This window comes from Stenella coeruleoalba, assembly GCF_951394435.1.
Source record: "Stenella coeruleoalba genome assembly, chromosome: 6".
Classification (NCBI taxonomy): Eukaryota; Metazoa; Chordata; class Mammalia; order Artiodactyla; family Delphinidae; genus Stenella; species Stenella coeruleoalba.
The window spans coordinates 101,250,363-101,268,393 of record NC_137151.1 but is presented as its reverse complement, the minus strand read 5'-3'; the positions used below and the strand labels follow the sequence as shown (position 1 = coordinate 101,268,393).

The following is an 18,031-nucleotide window of genomic DNA, read 5'->3' as shown; positions in this document are numbered from 1 at the left end:
ATCTGACTCTATGTCTTGCTCTTTACTTCATGAAGCTTACAGTCTATTGGGGTGGTAATAACATACCAAAAAAGCAGTCGTGTAAAAGACTGAAAGCACTTTATTTATTGGAATATGGAGAAATCGGATTCATCTCAGAGGATCACACAAAGTTTCATTCCTGTAGATTCTGAAGAATTGCTGTGTAGGCTAATGGGGAAGGGGAAAAGTGGATATTCCGGATGGAGAGTTTCAAAAGATCCATATTCAGGGAAATGCACTGACATGTTCAGAGACTGACAAATAAGCCAATTGGTTGAAGCACAATTCTGTGAGAGGAAATAATGTGCCTGAGGGCTTGGAAAGGTAGATTGTGACTAGATCCTACAGTTCATGAAGCTGGACTTCATTTTGCATTCTGAAGAAGGATGAAAGGTACTTTCTGAGTGGGGGAGAACCTTATCACTCATTCGAGGAACACTGTGACAGCTGCCTAACAATGCACAGAAAAATCATGTACCCTGCTTGCAAGAATTAATATAATAACATTATTATTGAACACCTCTTAGGTGCACAGCATTGAGATAAATGTTCTTTAGATACATTAGCTCATTTGCCTTGATCATCCATAATCTTGGTGTGATTTGAACAAAGGTTGTGGCGAGAGCAGCAATGCCAGGCTAAGCAATTTGGGTTTTATCCCAAGGGAAAAGGAGGGCCACTGAAGCACTATAATGTGATTTGCATTTTAGCCTAATCACTCTGACAGCAGTTTGAAGAATGAATTGGAGGGAGCAAGTCTGGAGGCTGGAAGATAAGTACGAATGTTCTGCTTTTAGATGAGCTACGCCAAAGGGAGATGATTTTACTGGCAGTGTGTAGGATGGGTCAGATGAGGGGAGATTGTGGGAGGAGACTAAATAGGAAAATACTTTCGTCATATAGATGAGAAGTAATGAAGTTCTGACCTAAAAGGGCATCAGTGACATGGAAGAGGTGGAATCAATAAGAAAAGAAGGTTTGGAATATGTTCAAGGCTGTCATCTTAGATGATGGTGGTACTATCAATAAGAATAGAAAATTCAAGAAGGGTTGCAGATGGGGGTGTGTTTAAATGGAGAGAAGGGTTTTATTTTGGTCAGACTGAGTTTCAGGACATTGAGTGAATGCCTCCGAAGTACAGCTGGCGATGCCGGTCGCGGATGCAAAGAGTGCTATGGATAGAGAAGTGTGTGCCCCTGGCATACAGCTAACAGTTGAAAATACAGGAATAAATGTAATCCTGGTGCAGAATATACAGGAAGAAATTATAAGAGATGCTGAGAATGTTTACATTTATAGGAAGGAAAGAGGCAGAGGACCAGGAAAAGAGACAGAAGAGATAATAATGTCTAACTTTGTCGATTTACTGGGAAGATTAAATGAATTACATTTATTTTCCCCTGATATGTTCTGTTCAGTGCCTGGTACATAACGGATACTCAATAAACTGTCTCCCAAACAAATGAAGAAACATAAACACAAAACTTCTATCACTTCACTCAGCCTAATTTTTATAGAAGAAAATCAAAAGCTCACGTCTCCCCATTGGTAGAAGAGCTTGGCAGCGTTCCACTGCAGCTTCTGGTTCCGCTTGTTGCCCACAATGGGAGACCGTCCCCTGGAAAGGCCTTTCTTGGTGATATTCACATGATGCCCTTTCATCCACTCTGGCCAGTTGCCACGGTTGCAGCGGTAAACAAAACGGGCACATTCCAGGAACAGCGCTGCTCTGGCTACTACAGGCGCTTCCTGAGTAGGGTTGTTAAGGAAAGAGTAATGTAGGATTAACAAACAATGAAGTTGAACTTAAATTGAAATACTATGTACTCTTAGTTTATTTTCGCCTCCGTATTTTGACTTAGTTTAGCCATATTTCCCAGGGTAGTGTTAGCATGGTTACAATAGTAGTGGGAAATCTGGGAAATGAATCCATGAAGGCAAATTTGGGTATTGAAAAATTAGACATTTTAAGTAGGTTTCTGAGTTTAGTTTTCTCCTTTTGGAGAATATCCAGTAATTTCATGACTCTTTGCATATTTCAGAGACAGCTGGGATTTAAGTGTGAAATAATTTTTAATCAGAAGGTTTTAAATACGATGCTTTTTTTAAACCTAAAATTAACATGATGCAAACACATATTCAATTTCTAGAACTAGTCGTATGTTAACCAAGGGTGTCAGTAGGGATTTTGTTATGTAGGACCATCCACAAGCTCCAAGCAAGTGCAACTGCTCCCTCGTTTTGGCTAGTAAGAAAAGGAAGAGCTTACTACATTAGGCTGAGTTGTGAGAGAAAACAGAGAATAAAATGGGGCCTGAAATGGAAAACAGACAAACAAACAAATAAATAAATAAATTAGACTGAGTTAGTCTCTTTCCCCAGTTTTTCATAAACAGACCAAATTCTGCTCAAATAGGCATGGTTTCAATTGAAAATGTTTGAAAAAGAGGAAACTGCTTAATTGATAAATGAAAAATAGAGCATTTGTTCAGGAAAATAAAAATATGGCTCCATCTTGTCAAGACGTGCTTGAAAAAATAAAAGAAACAGCTTTTAGTTGATACCCAGAAACTGGTAAGAGTGAGATATCTACCGAATTCTTTATAAGCCAAAAAACAAAAAATGATAATAATAAGGGAAGGCGTGTGAAGTTTCCCATAGGTCAACAGGTCACAAAAAGTACATACGTCAAAAATTCATTCGTGCCAGTTAAAAAAATATACATCACAATATTAGCTATCACCTCAGTTACCTAATAACCATAGGTTGCTTAGTAAGCACATGTTTTCAAATGGAAACCGTTTTCATCATTCAAGCAATAGCATTCTTAACAATCCATCGATCCATAATGTTAAAATAGGGGCTAATATACAGAGAATATCCATATGTGCCAATAAGTTTTTATAAATTGTAATTATCATAACAACCCTGTGAAACAATATCTTCATTTTAATATTTTTTTAAAATGAGATATAATTTTTCCACTATTATATAGCTGGGAAGAAATCGACACAGGATTCAATCTCAGGTCTCTCTCATGCCCAGATCTGTACTAGTTCCTCTTTGGTATCTACATTGTCTTAATTTATACTCATATAAGCCTTGGGAAAAGATGATTTCTAGAATGCATGTAGAAAGTCACTGTTTACAAATGGGACAATTGGGACTTCCCTGGCGGTCCAGTAGTTAAGGCTCCGTGCTCCCAATGTAGTGGGTGCAGGTTCGATCCCTGGTTGCAAACTAAGATCCCACAGGCCGTGCGGCACAGCCAAAAAATTAAAAAAAACAAAAGAGACAATAATGTCATATAATGTTATTTACTAAAACACAAATGTATAATCACATCATTTTCCCATTTAAAATATATTATAGGTTCAATCTACCTCAGTCATCAATGAATAAAGATAACTGACATTCGTTATTTGGTTCACCTCTCTCTCTATCCCCATCTCAAGTGCTCTGTGGTCCAATTATGTCAAACTGGTTAGCCTCCCAGATATGACATCTCATACGTTTCCATGTGTTGTTTCCATGACTTGCAGAGCCTTTAAGCCCCTTTTCCATCTGGCAAATTCCCACTTCAAGCTTCAGTTTAGTTACCTCCTCCAAGAAGCCTTCCTTAATCCCTTCGTTCTTCAGGCAGAGTTGGCTACTTCATACTGTGGAGTACCACACTATCTCAAATACCCTGGATGATTCAAGTAAGTTAGCCCATTAAGCATTTTCTCATTGTCTAAAACTTAAATGAAACCATCAAGAATTCTAATAACAAATTTATTTATGTTGGGACTTAATTTTACAAAGCATATGTTGTATTGCCATGACAAAGTTAATCTATGTGAAAAAGCAAAATACAAGATAAACACAATGGTGAGACTCTATCATTAATAAAAGATGGACACTGATGATGAGAAACTATCATCAACTGCGTCGGTGCCAAGACTTGGCAGCAGGTCACAGGGATAGAAAGACTTCAGATTGCAAAGGGTCAGATGACTTTCTGTATCAAACCTATCATTACTGTGGTGCCATAATATACCGACTAAATATCTATACTCTCTTCTTGTATTAAATATTCATTTTACTAAACATCTCAGATATGCTAATCTGCATCTGGAAAAGGCTGGAACATCTATCTCTAAAAACGAATGCCAGTCTGGAGGGCAAGGCGAGTGATGCAAATTTATTTTTAGCCTGTCACATTTTGACACATTTCCAATAAAAAACAATGGGATTCATTGCTTTATGATGGGAAGACAGAAACAACACTGCTGGAATAGCATTATGTTATGAACCCTGGCTCCTTCATGATGAACAAGGGTAGAACTTAACCTAACTCAAATGTATGGGACAGAGGTGGGTGTTTTTTTTTTCTTTTAATTGCTCTTAACTATTAGATGGCACTGAGAGGACTAACGGAAGATGAATAAAAAACCCAAATTGTGCTGTGTAAGGTTTCCTATGTCGATTGGCTTGCCTTCTTTAGAAAATATGTTTTTATTTGGTTAGGAAGCTCAAGGCATTTTGAATGAAAAGAAATTTTAATCCTCTGCTCTGAAAAGCTTCTTATGATAAAACCCAGACATCATCAGTTATCGGCCCTAAGAAATCCTAATCTAAGTTGGGAAACAGAATTGAGATCATTATCAAAATAATTCCCATTAATTAACCATACAGCACAACATTTAAGGGAGGGTTGGTTATTATCTGATAAATTTGATCCATGTAAATTGGATCAAACCCAGTAACTTTTGGAAATGTCACTGTTCGAATTAAGGGATGATGACATAGCGTGACTTAAATATTGCCTTCTTATTATAAGCCTCATAAACCTGGTAGGTGCAAGCACACTTGGGATGGCACTGAGTACTACCAATTTCTGGGATATTGTAGTGTGTATGTTACTGTACAGAAAACAGAGGATACTGCTGCGGTACAAAGCTAAGTACTCAACTATGAATCCTAGTAGAAGATACTTAGCAACAAGTATCAACTTCACAGTGTGTGTGGAAGAGTATTCAAGGCAGTCTAGTGTGGGTGTGGCTATGGGGAATTATTTTCCTTATAAGTTCCTTTCAAAGTGTAAGTTAGAAAGTATTGATTTTAGGAGCAGGGTTATAGAATACCTTAGACAAAGGATTCTTCCTGGACTTAAAGGAAATTCAATTTTCCCTCTTTTGATGGAGCTTACCTCTTATGGCTCAGTGCAATCTGAAGAAGCAGTGAAAAATGGAGGCGTGACAGAATGGATAGGGATGAATTCACATCACAGAGAAAGACAGCACAAATGGAGAAAAATGAATCAGAAGGATGCTTCTGATTGAATGAATCAGAAGGATGCATGGATGAAAAGAACCACAGAGTATCAGAGGCATAGTTAAAAGTGAACATCTAAACAAAATTTGATACCATTGGTATACCAATTTTGCTGGTGGTCCTAAATGAAAAGTAGGCATATTTAAATTCTTTTTTATTAATATGTCTGCCAGATCACCTTTTTATGTTCCATAACACCACAGAGTGGCTTCAATTCCATTATGTCATAACTTCATAGTTCCCAGACAAGCAAGAATCAATTTTAACTAGGAAGATAAAATGTTAGGTTGAACCTTATGGAATTTCTAAGTTTGAAGGTCAAAAATAGTAGAATATCATCAATTTCATATGGTTCAGTTTTATATAAGGTGTTCTCTGCAATGGGTACAGAGCTGTCTAGTTAAAATTAGAAAATGTCATGCATTATGCAGCATGGATTTCTCTAACATTCTACAGATAGAAAACTTCAAGCATCAAGCTAATTTTCCTTGACTTCCTTTGGCATTTTCCTGCGTTTTATAAGATCGTTATGTATATTGAATGTTTCCTTTATGAAAGTAAAGAAGAGAACTAGAATACTAATTCAAACAGCTGTGCTTTATTTTGCCTGGGGACCTAGAAAATATTGTTACCAAGATATGATGGTTAATTGAAGGTTATAACTGCAATACATTCCTTTCCCTGAAGGACTGTATCTAAACTTATTATGTGAGAAGAAACACTGACTGATCCTGAAAACTCGTAACACAGGACAGGAACTAACTGGTTTTAAAAAGTGAATATTTTATGGTGGTCCCTGGGGAATTACATACTATTTGTATTGCCTTACAATAAAATATAAAGCTCTTGCTGGTGCAAGATACCTATTTATTTAAAAACACTGGGAATAAGCAGTTATTGTGGTTCTTCGTGTACACTGGAACCTCATTTGCTAGAGGGCATGTGCTTGTGACTCAGTATTTATTACTTAGCTTGTACTGAATTCTCTGCCTGACTGAGATCATTAAGCAATTGACAGGCTGTCTCTGTCCCTGCCCCTTTCTGCAGTAGCTGAGGGCAACAAAAATGATTCAGATGTCAGGCTAGAGGCAGGCATTATTGTTTAGTACACAGTCTGGTGGGGTAGTCATTTTAACACTTACTCAGATCATGCTAATATCTTGGGTAAGTGTTTTAAAAACCAAATGAGGACTCCTGTTTCTGACAATATGATAGATTAGGTGTGAAGACAAATATCTTTTGGTTTAGACACCTAAAAATGCTAGATAAAATACCCCAATTTTTTTCACTTTGTTTTTGCTTTTGTTTCTAACATGAGATGATAGACCACTGGAGAGAAGAAAGTACAATTCTGGGGTGAAGGTAGGGAGAAAGGTGTGAACTAGTGTAGGAATATATGTCCCAAGGGTTTCTACTGACTATGGCAAGACCAGAGTATGGGTTTTCAATGGGCCACAAATTAAATGTTTGGGTCCAAAGTGGAGTGTGAGATCAGGCCATACACTCCTATATAAAGCCAATAACCCATGTGTGTGTCACTTTTACTGCATGAAAAATAAAATGATCTACCCCACAGAAATAAGCCTGCATGACTAGTCTTGGCTCTGGGTAGAAAAGGAAAAAAAGAAAAAGTCTTAAATGAGAACTTCTAATCAAAATTCCACATTTTCATATAAGTTTGGACTAGAACAGGCACTACTTTTATGCTCCTTGCACCCAAAAAGTAGTTAAAAAATGATCTTATACATGTAAAAGTATGAGATTAGATCACTCCCTAACAGCATACACAAAAATAAGCTCAAAATGGATTAAAGACCTAAATGTAAGGCCAGAAACTATCAAACTCTTAGAGGAAAACATAGGCAGAACACTCTATGACATAAATCACAGCAAGATCCTTTCTAACCCACCTCCTAGAGTAATGGAAACAAAAATAAAAATAAACAAATGGGACATAATGAAACTTCAAAGCTTTTGCACAGCAAAGGAAACCATAAACAAGACCAAAAGACAACCCTCAGAATGGGAGAAAATATTTGCAAATGAAGCAACTGACAAAGGATTAAGCTCCAAAATTTATAAGCAGCTCATGCAGCTCAATAACAAAAAAACAAACAACCCAATCCAAAAATGGGCAGAAGACCTAAATAGACATTTCTCCAAAGAAGATATACAGACTGCCAACAAACACATGAAAGAATGCTCAACATCATTAATCATTAGAGAAATGCAAATCAAAAGTACAATGAGATATCATCTCACACCAGTCAGAATGGCCATCATCAAAAAATCTAGAAACAATAAATGCTGGAGAGGATGTGGAGAAAAGGGAAGCCTCTTGCACTGCTGGTGGGAATGTGAATTGGTACAGCCACTGTGGAGAACAGTATGGAGGTTCCTTAAAAAACTACAAATAGAACTACCATATGACCCAGCAATCCCACTACTGGGCATATACCCTGAGAAAACCAAAATTCAAAAAGAGTCATGTACCAAAATGTTCATTGCAGCTCTATTTACAATAGCCTGGAGATGGAAACAACCTAAGTGCCCATCATCAGATGAATGGATAAAGAAGATGTGGCACATATATACAATGGAATATTACTCAGCCATAAAAAGAAACGAAATTGAGCTATTTGTAATGAGGTGGATAGACCTAGAGTCTGTCATACAGAGTGAAGTAAGTCAAAAAGAAAAAGACAAATACCGTATGCTAACACATATATATGGAATTTAAGAGGAAAAAAAAAATGTCATGAAGAACCTAGGGGTAAGACAGGAATAAAGACACAGACCTACTGGAAAACGGACTTGAGGATATGGGGAGGGGGAAGGGTGAGCTGTGACAGGACAAGAGAGAGTCATGGACATATACACACTAACAAACGTAAGGTAGATAGCTAATGGGAAGCAGCCGCATAGCACAGGGAGATCAGCTCGGTGCTTTGTGACCGCCTGGAGGGGTGGGATAGGGAGGGTGGGAGGGAGGGAGACGCAAGAGGGAAGAGATATGGGAACATATGTATATGTATAACTGATTCACTTTGTTATAAAGCAGAAACTAACACACCATTGTAAACAATTATACCCCAATAAAGATGTTAAAAAAAAAAATGATCTTAGGTTGGTGATGTTTCGAGGTGCCTGAGGAAAAGAAATGGAAAGCCTCTCTGGAGGAATACTTTAAATTAGTGCTTCTCAAATCTTCAAACTTGAGTATGCATAAGAGTCACTTGAGTATGCATAAGAGAATACGGTTAAAATAGATTCTTTGGGCCCACCCTCAGAGATTCTGATGCAGATGTTGCAGGGCCTGGAAATCTGCATTTCTAACATACCCACAGATGTTGCTAAAACTGCTGGTCCACTGAATAACACTGCTTCTAACACAGGTCTTAAGGAATCAGCACAGATAAAGTTTCAAGGAGTTAAGCTTATTAAAAACATGTTTTAAAAAATTCACCATGAGTCAGAGTAGGAAGAAACAGCAAAGTGTAGAATCAGACCCTTTACAAAGACTGTGGCTATAGGAATCATAATGTATCAAATACATCTACAGATTAATGTGGGTATTGAAAGTAGAAGGAATTAGGTTATCAAAGTTGACCATGTAGTTTTAAAACAAGAAATAGAACTTTTACAAATAAAAAAATGTAGTACTTGAAATTTAAAACTCAATGGACAGATTCAAACAAAAATTAGATCAGTTTTTTTCACCTTCAGCATTATTGGCCGTTTTGGCCAGATAATTCTTTTTTGTGAAGTGTGCACTATGTATTATGAGATGTTTATCAGAATCTTTATTAACTACCAACTAGATGCAAATAGCAATTCCCAAGTCATGACAACCAAAAATTCCTCCAAACATTGCCAAATGCCCCCTGGTGGGCAAAGTTACCCCTGGTTAAGAACCATGAAATTAGACACAGCTGAAAAAAGAAAAAGTGAAATGGAAGAGAATTAGGCAGAATACAGCATAGAAAGAGATGAAGAAATGAAAAATATGAAAGAAGTTGTCAAAAACAGAGGATAAACTGAGAAGCTCTATCATGCATCTTTTCAGTTTATAGAAGGAAAAATTAGAGAAAATGTGAAAGACACAATCTTTGAAGAAATAGCAGTTGGAAAACTTCCAGAATAGACATAATATGCCAATTACATGATTCACAGACTTAATGAAATATGAAATATAGGCTAGAAACTTTTTAGTGAAAGTGCAAAAGATCAATAATAAAGAGAAGATCAACAATAAAAGCAACTGGGAGAAGGAATTGGGGGAGACACATTACCTATAAAAGAATGTCAATTAAGCCAGAAGAGAAGGGGATAATATCTTTGAAGTACAGAAAGAAAATGTTAGCCTATGATTCTAATTCTATTAAAAGTATCTTTCAAGAATGAAGCCAAAATAAAGACATTTTCAATTAACTGTAGCTGAGAGAGCTACTGCCAGTTGATCATCACCGAAGAAGTGTCTGAAAGCTTTCCTTCAGGAAGATATAGATCTTAGAAAGGAATGTCTGAGATGCAAGGAAAACTGGTGAGCAAAGACTATGCTAAGCTTTTGGGCAAATTTAAAAACCATCTTCCTAACAATCAATAAAAGTAATGTCTACTTTATCAATGTTAAAACAAAAATAAGAGAGAACTAAATCTTGAACAATAATTGGGGTTAAAACCCTCTATAGTCTTTTACTGTTTGAAAGAAAAGTAAAGATATTCATTAAATTTAGACTTTGTTGAGTTAAATATGCATGCAATTTTAAAAAATATAAATAGAATAATTTTAAAGCTAATAAAGAAAAATGAATAAAACAAAGCTAAACCAAACCAAAGCAAGAGAAATAAAACAAAATTCAACACTATTTGAAAGATGGCATGAAATAATGAATATACAATGAAATAATGAAAATGAAAAAATGAAATAAAGAAACATATACAATGAAATAATGAAACATATACAATGAAATGATGAAAAATGTGGTAAGTAGGCAGAAGAAGACAGAAGTGAATCTATATAAGTAATCATAATCTGTGCAAATGTGCTAAATTTTCTAGGGAAAAAAAGGTCACTAAAATGTTATAAAAATTCAAATACTTGCTTTTTACAAGACACATATCTAAAACACAAAGATGTAGAAAAGTTGAAAGGAAAGGACTGGCAAAAAGACCAGACCAATGCTAATAAAACTGTTTCAGCTGTATTATTATCAAAGAAAAATATATCTTATATATGCTAGAAATAAACTGGGTCACTAGATAGTGATAAAAGGTTCATAGCACCAGATACTTGTCATACTTCTAAACGATCTGCCTCTAAATCAATAAAACAGAAATTGCTGGAACTACAAAATAAATGGACAAGGTTGTCATCATAGAGGAGATTTTAACACAACTTAGTGTTTGACAGATCAAGTAGTGAGGGGTAAAAATAAGAATATAGAAGACTTGAATATGAAACACTGCACCCTGATGGACCTAGAGGGTATTATGCTAAGTGAAATAAGTTAGACGGAAAAATCTGTATGATTTTACTGATATGTGGAATCTAAAACACAAAAAAATGAACAAACAAAGCAAAATAGACTCACAGATACAGAGAATAAGCTAGTGGTTGCCAGAGGTGGGGATGGGAGGTTGAGGGGGGAACAGGGTTTGGGTAAAATAGGTGAAGGGCATTAAAAGTTTCATACTTCCAGTTATAAAATAAATAAGTCACTGGGATATAATATACAGTATAGGGAATACAGTCAATAATATTATAATAACTTTGTATGACAAAGTTGACAGATAGTTACTAGACTTACCGTGATCAATTCATAATGTATATAAATGCCAAATCACTGTGTTGTACACCTGAAATTAATATAATATTGTATGTCAACTATACTTCAATTAAAAAAAAAAAGGAAAGAAAAGCCTCTGTGTTGTGCCCAACAACTGGAGAATGCACATTCTTTTCAACTACACATAGAACATTTACAAAAATTAATAATGCTCTAGTTCATGAAGCAAGTTTAAATTAATTCCAAAGAATCAGTATCTGAAAATGAAGTTAGAAATCAATAACAAATGGATACCTAACAAAACTCTGAAATTTATAAAACTGAAACACACACACTCATACATATATACATAACCCATGGAAAAGGAAACCATTAAGTAAATTAAAAAGGACTTAAAAATAAATTGTAACATAAATACTACTTATCAAAATTTATGACATAATTGAAAGAGTACTTAGAGGGAAATGAATAGCTAAATGCTCAGTTTTTGAACAGAAAAAATAAAAGTATGAGCTAAGCAATCAACTAACAAGGTAAAATAATAATACAATGAATTCAAAGCAAGAAGGAAGAAAGAATAAAAATAAGGGCAGGATATACTCAATATTGTAATAACCTATAAGGGAAAAGAATCTGAAAAAGAATATTATACGTATATGTGTATTTATAACTGAATCACTTTGCTGTACACCTAAAACTACCACAACATTGTAAATCAACTATACTTCAATAAAAACAATAATAAGGGCAGGAATTAATGAATTAGAGAACGAGATACAATAGAGAGAATCTCTATTGTACCATTAAAAAAGACTAATGAAATTGACAAATATCTGGCAAGCCTAATCAAGAAAAGAAAAGGAAATAATTTTAGGAATAAAAACAGAAAAAATAATTACAGATGCTGCAAAGATCAAAAACTAATAAGAAAATGTTATGATCAATTTTAATCCAACAAATATGAAAATGCAGGTAAACTGACAAATTGCTAAAAAGATTAAAATTACTTAAATGTACTCAAAGAAATAGAACTTTTGAATTATCAGTTCAGATCTGAATTTCAATTTGAATTTTAATTATATCTAAATTTATCTGTGGACTCAATGTAATTCCAAGAATAAATCAAAATATTTTCATAGAAACTGACAAGCTAATTATAAAATTTACATGGAAGAGTAAGGAGCCAAGAACAACCTAGGTGATGTTCAAAGTTCAAGCTATTAAGACAGAGTAGATTAACTCAGAGCACACATGGAATGCAACAGAAAAAAAACTCAGACTTACACCCATGCATGCATAGAAACCTGACACATGATTAAGATGGTTGTTGCACATTGGATAATAAAGTATGAATTAATCAATATATTATGCTAGAATATTTTTTTCATGTGAAAAGAAAAGAAAGAAAAAAAATCCTGTTTTATACACACAATAAATTCTAGTTAAAGACCTAAATGTGAAAGGCAGACTTTAAAATTTTTAGAGGAAAATTTAATATGTATTTATTACTACCTTGGGATTTCTTTGAAAAGACATAAAAATGCTAACCACTAAAGAAAATTTTTATAAATTAAATTACATTAAAAATTTCATTAACATACAGCGTAAGGAAACAAAACAAAATGATATATTCTCTAGGGATACAAGCTCATGTGGTAAAATAAAGCAAGCACAGGGAAGAGTAAAACAAAGTTTAAGACAGCAGTGTCTTCTAGGAGGTAGGGGTGAGTAATTAGGGAAGGAGATACAGGGGACTTTAAAGAAAGTGGAAACGTCCTATTTTTTAAGATATGTGGTGGATATGTGACATTCAAAATTTTTCTTTAAACTCTACATATTCATGATATACATCCTTTTTATGTTACATTTCATAGAATGTTTTCAAACATTCAGTATAGGAATACCACTAGAATAAAGTGAATAATTTGACCATTTAGTTTTGGTTATTACTGGATTATTTCAACTTTCCTTATGATTCAAAACAGGACACAATATTATTTTGCTTTGATAGTTCCTAGTCTGCATATATTCCTAACTCCTTGAAAAAAGCTAATATCCATTCATCACCAAGTAGTTTTATGATGGTAAACCCCAATGTGGATTACATGTGTTGCAGTGAACCTGAAAGTATGACTATATGGTAACCAAATGTTTCATTTTCCTCAAGAGTTCTAGTTTATGTCTAACTGGTATAATTATTGATAGCACTCCATTTCACTCTCAAAAGTGTCCCAATTTGGATAAAAATTATATAACCAGTCCTCCTAAAACTATCTATTTATGAAGCTATTATAATTTAACATGAATTAGGTTTTCTCTATCCACAGACTAAGGAGAAAACTATGATCCCATTGACTCTTATATTCATGAAACTGTTCCTAAAGCAAACTGACATTATGTGTTATTTATGCTAATAAATTACCAGTAAATTAGAAATCACTATGTCTGTATATGTTATATATTCAACTGGGTAAAAAAGGATAGATAATTTCACCTGAAATATACATAAAATAGACAGAAGTGCCTTTTATTTGAACTATTTTTGTGCTTGTAGATTATATGAACCTAAAGATAAAATGAGTCCTTTATAAAACATATCTTTTTAAAAATACCTTACCGTTGCATTTATTAAATTTACACTAAAGAGGAAGAGTGTGAGGAGGAGCTGTGCTGGACTAAAAACGGATCCAATTATCCCTTTGTAGTCATAGCAATAATGACAAGAGGACTGTTTAAAACAAAAACCTTCAGATTGGCAAGACTTTGAACATTGACACTTCTAGTACTTCTTTCATTTAATAATACTTTTTAATTCTGAAGAAAATTGGAAACTTGAAAACAATCACATATAAATTCTATGATGAAGGCAACGAAACAATGAAAACTGTTCCGAAATAAAATTACATCATAATGTAAACACTGTATTTAAGCTGCACTTAAAAAAATGAATGCGACATCCAACAAAAGCAAACAATAAAAGAGAGATGGGAGAAAGTGAAGGACTGGAAAGTGACGATGAACTGAAGACATTCATTTTCCCCTCCTCTCCCAAATGCTATCTGATGAAATGGTAGAATCTATACCTATGTATAAATCTGTATATCTGTACCTATATCTGCATCTGCATATCTATCTGACATCTATATCTATCTATCTGTCACCAGTCTATCCATCAGTATCATTTATATCTACATCTATATATATTTCTATATTCATATTTCTATCTCTCTATATTTATACACACACATATATGTATATGACTAAAACCACAAATGCACTGGAAAACATATAGAATATAATTTTTAAAATATCTTTATTGGAATATAATTGCTTTACAGTGTTGTGTTAGTTTCTGCTGTATAACAAAGTGAATCAGCTATATGTATACATATATCCCCACATCCCCTCCCTCTTGCGTCTCCCTCCCACTCTCCCTATCCCACCCTCTAGGTGGTCACAAAGCACTGAGCTGATCTCCCTATGCGATGCAGCTGCTTCGCACTAGCCATCTATTTTACAGTTGGTAGTGTATATATGTCACTGTTACTCTCTCACTTCATCCCAGCTTACCCTTCCCCCTCCCCGTGACCTCAAGTCCATTCTCTATGTCTACGTCTTTACTCCTGCCCTGCCACTAGGTTCATCTACCTTTTTTTTTTAGATTCCATATATATGCGTTAGCATATGGGATTTGTTTTTCTCTTTCTGACTTACTTCACTCTGTATGACAGACTCTATGTCCATCCACCTCACTATAAATAACTCAATTTCATTTCTTTTTATGGCTGAGTAATATTCCATTGTATATATGTGCCACATCTTCTTTATCCATTCATGTTGATGGACATTTAGGTTGCTTCCATGGTCTGGCTGTTGTATACAGTGCTGCAATGAACGTTGAGTACGTCTCTTTTTTTCCGGTACGTGGGCCTCTCACTGTTGTGGTCTCTCCCGTTGTGGAGCACAGGCTCTGGACGCGCAGGCTCAGCAGCCATGGCTCACGAGCCCAGCCGCTCCCCGGCATGTGGGATCTTCCCGGACCAGGGCACGAACCTGTGTCCCCTGCATCGGCAGGCGGACTCTCAACCTCTGCGCCACCAGGGAAGCCCACATGTCTCTTTTTGAATTATGGTTTTCTCAGGCTATTTGGGGTCTTTTGTGCTTCCACACGAATTGTAAAATTTTTTGTTCTATTTCTGTGAAGAATGCCATTGGTAGTTTGATAGGTATTGCCTTGAATCTGTAGATTGCTTTGGGTAGTATAGTCATTTTCACAATACTGGTTCTTCCAATACAAGAACATGGTATGTTTCTCCATCTGTTTATGTCATCTTTGATTTCTTTCATCAGTGTCTTACAGTTTTCTGAGTACAGTCTTTCACCTCCTTAGGCAGGTTTATTCCTAGTTATTTTATTCTTTTTGTTACAATGGTGAATGGGATTGTTTCCTTAATTTCTCTTTCTGATTTTTTGTTGGTGGTGTATAGGAATGCCAGATATTTCTGTGCATTAATTTTGTATCCTGCAGCCTTACCAAATTCATTGATTAGTTCTAGTAGTTTTCTGGTGGCATCTTTAGTATTTTCTATGTATAGTATCATGGCATCTGCAAACAGTGACAGTTTTACTTCTTCTTTTCCAATTTGTATTCCTTTATTTCTTTTTCTTCTCTGATTGCCATGTCTAGGACTTCCAAAACTATATTGAATAAGAGTGGTGAGAGTGGACATCCTTGTCTTGTTCCTGATCTTAGTGGAAATGCTTTCAATTTTTCACCGTTGTGTATGACGTTTGCTGTGGGTTTGTCATATATGGCCTTTATTATGTTGAGGTATGTTCCCTCTATGCCCGTTTTCTGGAGAGTTTTTATCATAAATGAATGTTGAATTTTGTCAAAAGCTTTTTTGGCATCTATTGAGCTGATCATATGTTCTTTATTCCTTAATTTGTTAATATGGTTTATCACATCGATTGATTTGCATATATTGAAGAATCCTTGCATCCCTGGGATAAACCCACTTGATCATGGTGTATGATCCTTTTAATATGTTGTTAGATTCTGTTAGCTAGTATTTTGTTCAGGATTTTTGCATGTATGTTCATCAGTGATATTGATCTATAATTTCCTTTTTTTGTGATATCTTTTTCTGGCTTTGGTATCAGGGTGATGGTGGCCTACAATCAAGATTACTCTACCCAGCAAGGATCTCATTCAGATTTAACAGAGAAATCAAAAGCTTTTCAGAGAAGCAAAAGATAAGAGAATTCAGCACCACCAAACCAGCTTTACAACAAATGCTAAAGAAACTTCTCTAGGTAGGAAACATAAAAGAAAAAGATCCACAAAAACAAACCCAAAACAATTAAGAAAAGGGTAATAGGAACATACATGTTGATAATAACCTTGAATGTGAATGGATTAAATGGCATAACCAAAAGACACAGACTGGCTGAATGGATACAAAAATAAGACCCATATATATGCTGTCTACAAGAGAACCTCTTCAGACCTAGGGATACATACAGATTGAAGGTGAATTGATGGAAAAAGATATTCCACGCAAATGGAAATCAAAAGAAAGCTGGAATAGCAATACTCATATCAGATAAAATAGACTTTAAACTAAAGACTGTTACAAGAGATAAGGAAGGGCACTACATAATGATCAAGGGATCAATCCAAGAAGAAGATATAACAATTATAAATGTTTATAGACGCAACATAGGAGCACCTCAATACATAAGGCAAATGCTAACAACAATGAAAGGGGAAATCAACAGTAACACAATAATAGTAGGGGACTTTAACACCCCACTTACACCAATGGATAGATCATCCAAACAGAAAATAAATAAGGAAACACAGTCTCTAAATGACACAATAGACCAGATAGATTTAATTGATATTTATAGGACATGCCACATGCCACACTTTCTGCTCAAGTGCACATGGAACATTCTCCAGGATAGATCACATCTTGGGTCACAAATCAAGCCTTGGAAAATTTAAGAAAATTGCAATCGTATCAAGCATGCTTTCTGACCACAACACTATGAGATTGGAAATCAATTACAGGAAAAAAAAAACTGTAAAAAACACAGATACATGGAAGTTAAACACTGTGCTACTAAATAACCAAGAGATCACTGAAGAAATCAAAGTAGAAATAAAAAAATACATAGAAACAAATGACAATGAAAACATGATGACCCAAAACCTATGGGATGCAACAAAAGCAGTTCTAAGAGGGAAGTTTATAGCATTTCAATCTCACCTCAAGAAACAAGAAAAATCTCAAATAAAAAATCTAAACTTACAGCTAAAGCAACTAGAGAAAGAACAAAAAAACCCAAATTCAGTAGAAGGAAAGAAATCATAAAAATCAGAGCAGAAATTAATGAAAGAGAAATGAAGAAAACAACAGCAAAGATCCATAAAACTAAAATCTGGTTCTTTGAGAAGATAAACAAAATTGATAAACCCTTAGCCAGACTCATCAAGAAAAAAAGGGGAGAGGATACAAATCAATAAAATTAGAAATGAAAAAGGAGAAATCACAACTGATACCACAGAAATACAAAGGATTATAAAAGACTACTACAAATAACTATATGCCAATAAAGTGGACAACCACGAAGAAATGGACAAATTCTTGGAAAGGTACAATTTTCCCAGACTGAACCAGAAAGAATTAGAAAACATAAACAGACCTATCACAAGTAATAAAATTGAAACTGTAATTAAAATCTTCCAACAAACAAAAGTCCAGGATCAGATGGCTTCACAGATGAATTCTATCAAACATTTAGAGAAGAGCTAACACTGATCCTTCTCAAACTCTACCAAAAAATTGCAGAGGGAGGAACACTCCCAAATTCATTCTAGAACATATTTAAAAGTGAAG

The 18,031-nt window shown here is 34.9% G+C and overlaps 1 protein-coding gene across 5 annotated transcripts in view; it reads right to left on the bottom strand.

Annotated features, from left to right (window-relative positions):
* Positions 1–18,031, bottom strand: part of UNC80 (unc-80 homolog, NALCN channel complex subunit) — a 239,222-nt gene that overhangs the window by 131,935 nt on the left and 89,256 nt on the right. For all 5 annotated transcript variants that reach the window (XM_079924681.1, XM_079924684.1, XM_079924682.1 and 2 more), the window contains exon 23: positions 1,558–1,770. In XM_079924681.1, the coding sequence (XP_079780807.1) occupies positions 1,558–1,770 (213 nt within the window). The remainder of the gene's footprint in view (positions 1–1,557; positions 1,771–18,031) is intronic.